The sequence below is a fragment of the Phragmites australis genome, chromosome 23 (genome assembly GCF_958298935.1).
Source record: "Phragmites australis chromosome 23, lpPhrAust1.1, whole genome shotgun sequence".
NCBI classification, from domain to species: Eukaryota; Viridiplantae; Streptophyta; class Magnoliopsida; order Poales; family Poaceae; genus Phragmites; species Phragmites australis.
The window spans coordinates 19,254,989-19,268,732 of NC_084943.1; the positions used below are offsets into that span (position 1 = coordinate 19,254,989).

Here is a 13,744-nt window from a genome sequence, read left to right on the forward strand (position 1 = left end):
AGACCAAGTACCTTACCGCGGATGGCAGGCTCATTCTTCTTAACTCAATCCTCAACAGCCTACCCGCATACATGATATACTTCTTCATTATCCCTCGTGGGGTACTCAAACGGCTCGAATACTTATGCTCCAGATTCTACTGGCAAAATGGAAAGTCTTATGCAAACCCAGAGACCATGGTGGACTAGGGATCGAGAATCTTGATATCCAAAACATCTAATTCCTTTCCAAATGGTAATATAAACTACTAGCCGAAGATGGGCTCTGGCAAAATTTGTTCCATAACAAGTATATGGGGTTCAAATCACTTTCACAGATCGAAGGCAAACTAGATGACTCTCACTTCTGGGCTGGATTGATAAAAGTAAAACACATCATGTTCTGCTATTGTCATGTCCCAAAATGTTAATTATGTAATTATGCATGCCTAATCATGGTTGCATTATGTTTTGTGAGATCGATTATCAATTCGAGTTTAAACGCGTTCCAAAAGTTATGTGTTTTGAACCTTCACATATTTCCCCCACATACACGTATTTGATAGTGAAAATGGCTTAGAAACTAATTAGGAGAAACCTCATAGATATTAGAAAAGAAAAATAATAAGAAAAAGGGAAAAATGAGACTTTCAGCACTAAACCGCTCCCGCGGTCTGACCGGGGCTCCCAGCGGCCTGACCGCTAGTACACAGAGCTCCCATTAAGAAGATCGATCACACACTCTCTCACTCTATCTTTTTATTTTGCTCTCTCACTCTCCTCCTCACTCAAGCCCTAGAGAGAGAAGAAGAGATCACCTCGATAGCTTCGACGACTGAAGATCGACGGAGGGGACTCCCTCGAGCTTCTCAGAGGTTTCCCTGAGCTCCTCCCCTCTTCTCCCTCACCAGAGGAAAGTTCATCCAACTGCAAGCTCATACGTCACCCCGGAGCCTTATCTTCAAATCGGAGCTTCTCCAGAGTGGATTGATCCACTAGAAAGCTTTCCCCACACTAAGGTGAGACATCCCCTACCATTTCTCCATCATTCACGAGCTCTAATCGATCCATGTTCCATTTAGACCCAAGCTTAACCCTAGCCTAGGGCTTATCCATGGGATATTTTGAGTTTAGCTGGGTGAATATTGTCTAAATCACCTTAGAATCACTAGGGTTGATCTGACAGCTAGAGGCCAAGACCTTCTGCACGTCGGCGATCTGATTCCCACTTCAACACCGGTCTGATCGCCAGCCACTTAAAGCTATATGCACTTAGGTTTTCTTATCCGGGGTTTCAAACTTCGATACCCTAATCATTTGGCAGTCTTTAGCAAATATTTTCAAAACACGACACTCTATCAATGTTCAAGCATGTATCATATGCATACTTTTCTATTGTTTGATTATTTATGTAATGCATTCTTGATTCGTTTAGAGAGTGTTACGCTGGCAATCCAAGCGAATGAAGGCAACGTCAATCTACCAGAGTTCTGTGAGTGTGGCGCTGGAATTATCAGGCAACCGCCAAAGCAACAAGGCAAATATCTAAGTATATTGCACCCTTTAGTTTGAAGGGAATGAAGCCTAAATTGATAAATTATCGCTTATGTATGTTGCATGTTTAGCAATGACGATGTTGGGTTTATATGGGTAGAACCTATATTGATTTGCATTACCTCTACCTTGAGTTGTTGATTATCCGTATCCTTGTAGCCTTGATAACATTGTTGATGTCTAACTTATGAGTTATTCGAAATGCTTAGAAATACTTAGGTTCTTGGTAGAAGATGAGCAATGGTTTAACCGTTGTTCGTGAGCTTAGGGCTTACTTATTGTTTACAAAATACAATGGCAATGATGTGGGTGGTATGAGATGTGAGGATGAGCGAGATGTGGGCGATGCTAGGGGTATATCGGAAGAGGAGCTCGGATGTCATAGACCACTTGCATCATTTAAGCACTATCCGTTAGTACCATTGACTTTAGCACTTTTCGTACAACTACATTTTCGGATAATGGACGAATGATCTGAGTATCATACGCCATGCTGACGTTTGTCTTGCGGCGCTATGATGCGTAGGAAAAATAAAGGAGAAGAAAGGTGGCAGGGGGTGGAGGTGTCTGGGACACGCTCGCGATAACCTCGGTGTCATAGGGGCATGTGCAAGTGGGTAGTGTCGGATATGAGAAAGGTTGTCTCGGGGGTCCAAGAGGATGGATCCAGATCATGTGGGTAAAGTTGTACCCTCTGCAGGGTGTAAAAATAATTCAAATTGCCGCGCTCTCGGTTATGAGCATGCTTCTGTCCATCCACATCGATCGTAGAGTTTCTAGAATTGGGGGTGTTTGGTAGGATTTCTTGGGCATGGTTGTGATGGTTTTGGTTCACATGAGATAGTTCCATTTAAATTTATGTGCAAATAGTTGGTTACAGGGTAGAAATATATTTTTGTTAAGTATAGATGCTCATAAATAGGTGGTAAAGTTGTTTACGCATAGGAGTTTGCTTAACCTTGTGGTCTACTCTTTGCTAATGACTTAAATGCATAATCCTTCGTACTCACGCTGCTCTTTTAGGTTCTACCGGTAAGGAGGAGCTCGTGTTCGGCTTATTCACGCCCATCGATGCAGTTGGTAGAAATGAGTAGTGCAAACTACTTTTATAGCGAGACTTTTGGGTGTAGCCTAAAGGCATCTAGTTTTACCTAGCTGTTGTTGGTTCTTAGTTGTTAATCTTTCGCTGCATAATTTCTAGTTTTGGTTAGGAGATCATCTATTCTTTACCCTCCTAGCTTTCTTTTGATGTAAATTGTTGTAAATAATTGAATGCTTAAGAACTTATAATATAATTTAATTATCCGCTCTTTCTTAAGTTTTGTTGTGATGCTATATGTTGGAAAGACATGTGTTCCGATCTTGGGTATAAAGCACGTGCCGAAACTACCGTGATGGCATTCCGGTTAATCATCATGGTTATGATTAAGTAAATGATCGTCCTGATGATTAATTAGAGTACTATTTGGTCGGTTCCTCACAGCTATGATACCTTCAATGTAAAAGACGATTCCAAAATCAGATTCTGGAGGACATTTGGCTGGGCAATTTGCCCCTAAGAGACCAATACCCCCAACTTTACACTACAGTGCGAATCAAACAAGAGACAATGTCTTCGACTCTATAGATTAATCCTCTAAACATAACCTTCACGCAAGATCTAGATGGTCCAAAATTAGTAGCATGAATGAAATTATTGGCACGCCTTACCAATATCACCTTAGCATACTAACAAGACGAATTCTGATGGAGCTTAACCCAATCCAGAAAGTTTTCTGTCAACTCCATGTATAAAACTCTTGTGCAAGGTGACGAACCAATAAAAAACAGCCTAATATAGAAGCTTAAGATACTACTAAAAATAAAAATATTCCTTTGGTACCTTCACAAAGGAATTCTTTTAATAAAAGATAACCTGATTAAAAGATAATGATTAGGGAATCAAAATTGTTGCTTTTATCAAAAAAGGTGACAATTAACCTCTTCTTCAATTGTTGTTTCGTCTGTTCTGCATGATTCATAGTACAGGTGACCTCTAACCTCTAACCTCACAAAGTGTACCGAATATGTTTGAAAATTGGCTTCGGGTTTTAGTAAAAAAAATTAAAAACGAATATATTGGCAGCAACAACCATATTTCGTTGGCCCATATAACTATACATAAATGATATTATCTTTCACAAGAAGAAATTTATTTCTCTATTGCATGTTATTTTTATATGTAGGCACTAGCTCCGCTCGTGATCTGTGTTGTACTGGTGGGAGCATTACGAATTGGTTACTACGACAACGACATGTTTGAAGCAAGTGTCTAGTGAGCTCTTTAACCGATTTAGATGGCAATCTAAGATACGTATTGAAACCAATCATAATAACCGTGCTTAAGAATTTTCGTTCCGACTTGTTGGATACCCATTTGGATTTTAACTCTTTGTTTTATCTTGCTTTGGTTGTATACATCTTAATTATATAAAGACCGAGAGAAAACATTATACCACCTCGATTTAATGTTAAGAGTTAATAAAGTTCTCATTTTTCTTTAGAAAAACATCACATCAGTAGTAGTATAATTTGATCTGTAACATGACCGGTACTATTTCAGTGTTATAAACTGTACTTGTTGTACAGAGCCACATAAATTCAGCTAAAGAAACAATTGTGCCAAATTCTACAAATACTGAATACATTGATATCAGAAATTTGGCTAAAGAAAATAGCTGTTTTAAACTGTACACATCTGTGGGTAAACTGATCACACAAACAAGACTTGCTGCAGCTTGAGGACTGAATGCCTTACTGACAAACAATTAGCGTTTGCGTGTCTTGCAGATGAATATCATGGGTTAGCCTAGCAACAACTAGGACTGAAATTACTGAAATCATCACCAGGTTCAGCTCTTTGAGCTCTTCCGAAGATGGGTGTCAAAGTGAAATGACAGCAAATCAACAGACCAAAGTCAAATTGGTAGTGATGTACAGCTTCTTGATTGCTATGAAAAACCTTAAATCAACCAGAACTAAGCACTAGCAATCTGAGTCAATGCCTTTTCTTTTCATGATCTGTACAGTAATTATTCTGTACACAATTTTGATGCTACAATGCAACCAGTTGGTGGTGGATGTCCTCCTCTGCAAGCTTGTCGATCAACAGCTCCAATGTTTTAATGTATTTGGGCATGTAATGTTCTCCTATCATGGATCTCGCCAAGCGAATCTTACTGTACAAATGTCGAGGTGTCTCATAAAGTGTGACAACCTCATCCGGACCACCTTGCTCAGTAGTGTTTGGTTCTGCTGATGGCGATCCAACCATGTGTAATATTCTCCCTGGGGGGTATAACTGGCGGGGCTCTTGAGAAGAGGTTGACGAAGACTGCACATCCTGATCCTCAGTCAAGGATTCTAGAAGCTCCATGGCCTCTTCACCTGTTTCTTTCAGTGCTGATTCCATTTCCTCTCTGTCGACATCCTCATTATCTGATTCTTGAAGGTTTAGATCTCCAAGAGCGACTGAGACTAGTTCAGCAGCATCTGCTTCAGTAATTTTTTCAATTTTGACATCAGCATCGGTTTGAATTTTCATGTCCTGAGTTTGTTTTGAAGATTCGATAGTATGTTTCTGTGCAGCAACACATGACCAGCAAACTAGTGCAGGGCGTTTCTTTACAGCAGCACTGGTATCCGTTGAAGGCTTCCTTCTAGCCTGTCAAATCACGAGGAATCGATTCATAAGTACTAGATATCATCCAAATCATTCAGTTTGAAGAACTAGTACTTGGAATTGGAATAACAAATTTAATATACCTTCGAACTGTGAGAATGCAGCATATCGACATCTACAACCTTGGATCTTGGATCAGATACGAAGGGCACGTGGGATCTGACGAAACTCACAGAACGGTTTACAAAACCTAAGAATCTAGTCTGCTGAATTTGATCGCGAAGTTCACGTACCCAAGATGATGCCATAACCTGCCATCATTAACTGCAACTGTAAATATATGATATTTTTTTATCACACAAAAACTGATTGCAGGAAATAATTTTTTTTCCTTCTGTAAGCTGCATATCAACTATCCAATATAATTTCTAGTTCCGCTTTGCTCAGCATACTCAAACATCAGCAAATAAATTTATGATGGCTGAGAAGTACCTCTGTACGCAGCTTGGAAGTAGAAACTCTGCCCAAAGATGGCACTACGTCATTTCTATTGACAATGGTGGTAACAAAGTCTTTACCCGACTCAGCCAAGTCCCACGTCATGCAAGCAGCTGAACAGAAATAGTGGGAAATGTAAATATCAAACCAAGTATTCATACAGATCTTAGATTTTCGTACCTTAATACAGACTTAGCCTTCTGAACATCACCATGATGATACATAACTCAACACAGCTATCTTAAAACGTTGATTGTCATTATAATTAAACATCTATAAAAGAACGTCATTTACCTTTTTTGTCATTACTTTTTTCAATAATACGATATGCCATAGTGGGCAAGTACTACAGGCACCGGCGCAATGCGGGAGTGGCAGTTGCGGCATGAAGAAAGAGTATGTTAATTGCTTGCCAATCGTTTAGATAAACTCATTTGGTTGTTTAGATTGGATTTGATTGTTCAGATTAGTTCCTATTTGTTAGGAGTTTGTTAGCGCCACCTTCATCAATAAAAGGGGCTAGGCATCAATGAATAAAGCAAGTAGAATTCAATATATTATCTCCTCTTCCTCTCTCAAGCCCTATTTCGCCGGTGCGGCAGCCGACCACGGCTTCTAAGCCGTGCCGACAAGGTCCAAGGCCACGGCTTCCCGCCTATCACCATTACCCCCTGCGCTCTCTGCCGTTCCCGGACACAGGGCCTGTGACAATCAATGACAGAGCTCTTTCTAAAACTATAAAACACGAGGACAATCATGGACAGATGAACCTAAGAGACCTGTCATTGCAAGATATCCTGGTGCAAGGTGCCAATATGGATTTGTAATGATTGATAACATTCACAAATGGAACTGCGATAATTTTTCTTAACTTTAGTGTTCAATAGCAAAACTATAGTTCATTGAGCTATGCATTACCTGGCCCAAATGCAATACACGTAGATGATGATAGCTTATCATTCTCACGCAGGATGTATGTTAGTATTGCGGCAATTGCAGCTCCCATTGAATGTCCAATGATCTAAATAAAAACAAAAAACTGATTTGATTCAGTAAAATACTAAAATGAAGGGTCAGATGCAACACACAAATATTGAACATCATATATTGTCTGTGATAACAGTTTAATATCAGCGAGTGTAAAGCTAGATGGAAAATCCTTCCAAAACAAAATAATCGAGTGTGTAGGTTGGAAAATTCTAACAGCATAACTTTTTTTCAAATAACTTCTTTTAGATTGCGCTACATAAATCTGGTTTGAGTAGATATGCACTGCATAGCTAAACAAATAAAAGAGGTCACTGAAATAACTAAAAAATTTACAGCTATAACTCAATGAACAAAATATGTGATAGCACGTTAAAAAGTTGGCCAAAATATTTCCATAGCGGTTTGCCTAAACTTTTTAATTTCTTGAGTGTTGTCCACTTCTCTCTACTAAAGGTAGACTAACTTCTACTTTACACCTAAGTACTTTGGAGGGGTTTTTCTTGCCATTCTTGCTCAGCACTAGAGGTGTACGAAATTCATTGAAGATATTTAACTGCCAGAACACTTCAAAGATTTTCACCCTGGCTTCAAGCCAAGAAATTTGGTTTCACTCTGCTACAACTTGCAGTAGCACTTGCTTTAGTGCCCACAACTTAAGTTGATTCTTGTGCAATTAACTCAGTGGTTAGGTAAGCATCTACAGCGAATTGCAAGCGAAGTACTGAAGTCAATACAGAAGCAGAAAGTTGTAGTTCACTAGTTCGACAACATATCCCAGTCCCAAGGAGAAGAGAAAGTGGAAATCTACAATTCACGTAGTATATAACATAATGGGACAATGGTTAGTGTCTACAATGCAGAGAGTTAAACATTGAACAATTATCCGTGGATAACTGGATATTCACAGAAACTGAAAGGAATTACCTTAATTCCATAGCCTGGGAATTGCTCGACTGCTTTACTTAGGCAGGGAATGGCCTGGTTTGCAATCCAGCGAGCTGCTGCAACCATCCCACAATGGGCATACCCCAGCACTAAGTTGGAGACACGACCTTCTTGCACCACAACATGGTGAAATGGAACGTCTGCACCAGTTGCTGCTGTCAGACGTTCCTTAACACTGATAGCCCCCCGAATGAAAAGGAGAAAGCATTTGGTACTTCTGTCGCAAACAACTGTGAAAGCAGGCTTCAGGAGCTGCATCGATAGCACAGAACTTCAACCCAGTAGTCTTGATTCATTATCAGTACTAAAATGAACAGTAAATTATTGGCTCAAAACAAGTTTGCAAAAGTTGCAACACGTAATTGGCAACAAAGAGTTGACTGATACTTACGCACCCTAGCCTTAGATTTCTTTATAAGAACATCATTCTGGGCATATCCACCAAACTCCAGAAACACATCGTATGGCTTCTTCGAGAAATACATGCATAGCCTCAGATATCTGTTTAGTGAAATCAGCTCCTGCCTCACCTCAGGTCCATCCAGTGGTACAGAATCGCTTCCAGCATACTCATGCTGCAGATTACCCTGAAACAACGAACTGATATGTCATATCCATGCCAAATATATATGTATTCGCGGCTGATACAATAGAGGCCAAAGAACAAGAAGTTCATCTGTACTTAGCATTCTAGAGTGTAGAATATTTTGAGCAGCTAAAGGCAACTAGCATCTATTCCTGAAGTTCAAACCCAACTATTGCTTAGCTTTGCATTTCTGGAGGCTAAATTAATCAAAGTGGAGTTCGGTTTTTGGGAGGGAAAGTAGGTTGGTTATACATACAAAATCCTCTTATTTAAGAACAAGGAGCAAAATTTAATAGGTATGCTAAAGTAGTTCCACTTCAATGACGGACCAAATCACCAAATACATGAAACACTGTTATATCTTGGTCGTGAGGTGAAAAGGTAATTACATATGAACATTCCTTCAAAACTGATGGCATCATTCGTTAGAGTGTTCCTCGAGTTAGGTATCATTAAAAAATTCTCCAAAATTACTACGACAACATGATTCTTCGCAAACCTTATTGTAGCGCAACAGCCATGACAACCCAGTCCTCTGGCAAACAAGGGACGAGTACCCCCTTAACCTCCAAGCTAGGACATGTTGCAACCTCACAAAGTATTAAGCTTGACTTGGTCCCCAAACAAAGCTACTCTGTGGTTTTGCCGTGAAAATGAAAGGAAAATATTTTCAGTAATAACGAAAGAAACACAGATTATTTTCCCGCTACTTTTTAACTTTTTTTTTTTTTGCGAACTTGCCACTTTTAAAACGAACTAATCAAGAAGCAGTTAATTACTTAGTCCTAGAGCAACTCAGAACAAGCCAAGATGGGATCAAGTTCCTAATCCACGCTATTTTTCTTTTTAAAAAATGCAGATGCACTGCCAATCAATCACACAAGGGGAAAGAAAGAAAGAAAGAAAGTCCTAATCCACAACATAAATGGCAAAAAAAATCAGGGTAAAAGAAAAAATCAATTTGCACAGATTGCACATTTCTCCTTCGTCCTTCGTTGCACGCAAGCGCAAGATCCTTCCTAGAGATACTTTTCTTTTCGTAAATAAAATAAAGAGGCATCTTACGAATAAGGTAAAAAAGAAAAAAGAAAAAACGAAATAATAGCTTAGTCGAGAAAAATCCCGCGGAAGCAGCCAATCACCTCCAAGGTACCAAAACACCCCCCCTCCCCCGACAAAACAAAAATCTAACAAAAAATATCGCGCAAGAACAAGCCAAGAATAAGTCAATCTTCCATGGCGCAATGGAGAGAGTGCAGGGTGCTAGTCGTACGCAGCCCCGATGACCACGGCACCAACCTGCTGCCGCATGTAGTACTTGATCCCGAAGGCGAGCTCCCCGAGGGGCCACTTTCCGATCGTCTCGCGCCAGGTGAACCGCACGGTCCTGGCGGCCAGCGCCGCCGCCTCGCCCCACCCGGCGGGGGCGCGCTCCGGCCACCGCCGCGCGCGCGACGCCCGCCGCGCCCGAGCCTCCTCCTTCCTCCGCCGCCTCGACGCGGCCGCCGCCGACATCGCCGAAGATATCAGCTGGTCCTCCCGGCCGCCGTCGGCGGCGTCCCCGCAGAGCCGGCCCGACAGGACCAGGTACACCAGTACCGCCGTCCCCGCCGCCGTCGCCATCCCCGTCGCGCCCATATGCGCACGAGCGCGAGCGCGTGCGCGTGCGTGCTCGCGTTTCTTGCGCGTGTATGTGTGCAGGTGTCGGAGAGGGGAGGAGGGTGGTGCCGTGGTGGTCGCGCCGGGAGAGGAGACGGCAGGAGGGGCGCTGCGGTTTACGTGGGGGCGGCTAAATTGGAGGGAGACCGTGGTGGAAAAGACGGCTTTGCCCTTGTGGGTTTCACTACTTTTCGAGAGCTCGGGGCCCACCTGCAGTCAGTTGTGACCAGCTTTGAGCTCAATCTAGCCACTCTAGGCTAATTTCATTTCAAACTCTTTTATGTTTAAGAGTTTGTTTCGAAAGGAAGGACTATATATATACTAAATCTTTATAATATTCAAAATTATACTAAATCTTTATAATATTCAAAATTATACTAAATCTTTATAATATTCAAAATTATACTAAATCTTAAGGATTCAAATACGAATAAACATCCTCGAGACAGGAAAGGTGGTCGGATTTCTTCCCAATACACTTAAAATAATTGGTCACAATGACATTGTAGGTGTGATAAAATAAAGTGTTTGTTGCAAATCTAAGGCCACGATGAACAGCAGGGAAATAGACTTGCTCCTAGTACATGTTGGAACTATATATAGCAAGGGCATGGTGCTGTAAAAGAAATCCAAAACTCTAGTCGGATCAAGCTCAAGCTTGCCCGAGTTATGTTTACTATCCTTCACTTGGGCTGATTCAAAGCATCGTCCACATTAAATTTGTGTTCTTTCAAATCAAGCTCAAGCATGCACAGACTACTATAGAACTGGACTTATATATCAGCCCATCACTATCGATTCCTCATAGATCGATAATGATGGGGAATCACTGCCGGTTCATTAGCTACGCGAAAATAATCAACTATCATGGCTTATGAACTGACAGTGATAAGGATCATCACTGCCGGCTTAATCTATCAGCCGGCAGTGATGCACTCACACATCATCACTGTTGGCTTAATCTACTGATCGGTAGTGATATCTCTACACTATTGTCGGTGGATTATATAAGCCGGTAGTGATATTCTACTTTTCCCTACCTTCTTCTACCTCGAGCTAACAAAGCTATTTCAATACTCTCTCTCTCACACAAAATCTCCTATGACAACAACCACTTCATCTCTTCTCCCGTATTGATTTCCTCATCACTGAAGCTCAATTTTGATCAAGAAGAAAGTCTAGATGAGCTCTCTTTAGCCATCCAAACAAAATCTTCTCTTTCCTCTCCATTTGCTCATTTGCCATTTCTTCATTTTTTTTTAGGATAAATGAACTCTGGATTTTTCACCAACAGCAAGTAAGCTTCTAGCAGGAGGCTCTTGAGCTCAAGTAAGTTGAAATCCCTAAAATTAATCCTATATTTAGTATTTTAACTCAAAATGTTATTTGAACCATAGGAATAAATTAGAAGTCTACAATATAGAAATTTTAATATAAACATATTTATTTTTGATTTTTAATAAATTAAAAAAATTAGCCATGATAATTAGGTATGTAGCAAGATCTAATTATACCTTACTTTTGTTATAGAAGCTTCAATTTCTCTGCACGCGCGCGAAACTAAAACAAATTTTTTGCACCCCCACACCAATAGTAAAAAGGGATTTCATTACCGGTGGACATATTAGGCTGGCAGTGAAACTACTTTCACTGCCGGTCATCCTATTGAGTCTGCAGTGAAGATACTCTTTCAAATTTAAATAAATATGTATTAGGATTTTAGGTCAATAGAATGTTAGTAAATATAGATAGTACAAACTAAATCGAAAACTATTAAATAGCAGCGGTTTGTTCGTTCTTACTTGGTGCAAGTTATGGATTCAATTCTCTGGGCGCGTGCGTGAAACTAAAACAAAGTTTTTGCAGGGCGCGTGCGTGAAACTAAAACAAAGTTTTTGCACCTCGCGGTACCAACAGTGAAAGGGTTTCATTGCCGGTGGACATATTTTACCCGCAGTGAAACTACTTTCACTGTCGGTGGATTTATTGGGCCAGTAGTGAAAGTAGTTTCACTGCCGGTCGTCCTATTGAGCCAGCAGTGAAGGTACCCTTTCACTATCGGTGCTCATATTGAGCTGGCAATGAAATCCCTCCCCTATATAATTGCTCAACGCTCGTCCTCTGACACTTAGAAAAAATTTCCCATCCTGTGCCCTCCTTGCTGAAACGCCTCCCGTCGCCTCCTCCCCGACGTCGCCGTCCCCGCCGCATCCTCCCCAACGCTGTCGTCCCTGGATCCCCGTCGTCCCAGTCACGGAGGCCGCCGTGCCCAGAGCCCCGTTGTCCTCGTCCCGGAGGCCGCCATCTCCGTCCTCGACGCCACCGTATCCCATTTTGCTCGTGCCGCCGTAGTCCGTGCCCGCCCGCCTCACCGACCGATAGAGCAAAGGTAACTTTTATCATCACCTCCCTCCCTACTCTGTTAATCTGGACAATAGGTTACATGTGCTTTATGCTTTGTGATGAAAGAATGCACTGAGACTGGGCTTGATTTCTGAGTACACTAGTATAGACCTAGATGTTACTTGTTGCATGTTCGGTTTTGTACCTATACACTGAGAAATCCATATTGGTTTGGCTATCCAGTGCAATACATGTTAAATTGATCTCTGGATGTGTGCTGCTATGAGTTCAAAGTCTGTCTAATATACTTGATACTTGGTAAATTGTTATGTTAGCTTCTCTGAGCAGTCATTTTGCAAACTGATATTTAGTTCTCCTATCTCGGCATTTTCTTATTTATTCTGTTCAGAATTTATGCACTTTGTTAGCATAGTAGCCATATCCATGATGATGTCTTAAATTTTGAAGAACTAGATCATATTCTATTTGCTAGCTAAAATCTCAGAAACGTTGCACTGTCTATGATGTATTCACTAGAACAATTAGGGAGTAAAACTTTAACAGTTCTTAGGCCAATTGTTACTCAATATCTGAGAGTACTTTTACATAAATTATGTTCCTGTTGTCCATTACTTTCTGTATACATGATGAGAGATACTATCCTTTATGGCTTGTTGTCTTTTTATCTCAAGATCATGTGTAATCAATACTTTGAATATTCTCTTGTATTTTGATATGTGGTATAATATCCATGCTTTTGAAATACTAGTTAGTTTGGCTATCTAGTGCAATACTAGTTCACAGAGTATTAGTGTGGTTTGTAGTATATCATTTTTGTATATTCTCTGAAATTTAGGACTGCTATGACATGGTATGTTATTCATCATGGTCGGCAAATTAGAGTATTCTTCAGTTGGGAGAAATACCACACACAAGTTAATGGATTCAAAGGAGCATATTACAAAGGATACAAGTCCAAACATGAAGCTGTTGCAGCATACAACAGTCAAATCATCCAAGCCGAGCTAAAATTAGCTAACTTCGAATATAACAAGAAATGTGATGTCACGTGTAAAGATGTTATAATCCTAGTTCTGATTGTAATCATCATTATTTTGCTATGTAAGATATAGGTATAGGGATACTGGACTGGCTACACTCGATCGATTTTTCGGGAGGTGACCTGTGAGAACTATTATGTATATATATGTGATATGAATTACTATGTATTAATGAATATATCTTTATTATTGGTTTACATTACATATGTCCCATTGTATGTATGTATTGAGTGAGAGAGAGATGGAGAGATCGAGGATAGAGAGGGAGGATAGGGCCGGAGTAGAAGGGAGGAGACACAACACTGCCGGCTGAAACCACTAGCCGATAGTGATACCCAGAGCATTACTACCAGCCGAATACCTCAGCCGGCAGTAATATTCGCTGACTATCACTACCTGTTACCCACTGCTGGCTCCAAAACCGATAATGAATGGGGTTTTGGAGCCGACAGTGAAGGGGGTTCTATAG

The 13,744-nt window shown here is 40.7% G+C and overlaps 1 protein-coding gene across 1 annotated transcript; it reads right to left on the reverse strand.

Moving 5' to 3' along the window:
• Positions 1–4,064: 4,064 nt before the first annotated feature.
• Positions 4,065–9,977, reverse strand: LOC133906264 (uncharacterized). Its single transcript, XM_062348119.1, has 7 exons — positions 9,512–9,977; positions 8,022–8,213; positions 7,606–7,878; positions 6,610–6,712; positions 5,686–5,804; positions 5,337–5,504; positions 4,065–5,235 (listed from the first exon to the last, which is right to left on the reverse strand). The coding sequence occupies exons 1-7, from the start codon at positions 9,848–9,850 to the stop codon at positions 4,627–4,629; spliced, it is 1,803 nt and encodes a 600-aa protein (XP_062204103.1). The 5' UTR covers positions 9,851–9,977; the 3' UTR covers positions 4,065–4,626.
• Between the last annotated feature and the right edge of the window lie 3,767 nt (positions 9,978–13,744).

Bases quoted from the DNA above. Each gene is read 5' to 3' on its own strand.
- LOC133906264 (XM_062348119.1), bottom strand. From the start codon at position 9,850: ATGGGCGCGACGGGGATGGCGACGGCGGCGGGGACGGCGGTACTGGTG. The intron at 8,214-9,511 runs GTTGGTGCCGTG...TCGTTGTTTCAG, and splicing joins AGTACTACATGCGGCAGCAG to GGTAATCTGCAGCATGAGTA. The intron at 6,713-7,605 runs GTAATTCCTTTC...GTTTTTATTTAG, and splicing joins TCCCAGGCTATGGAATTAAG to ATCATTGGACATTCAATGGG.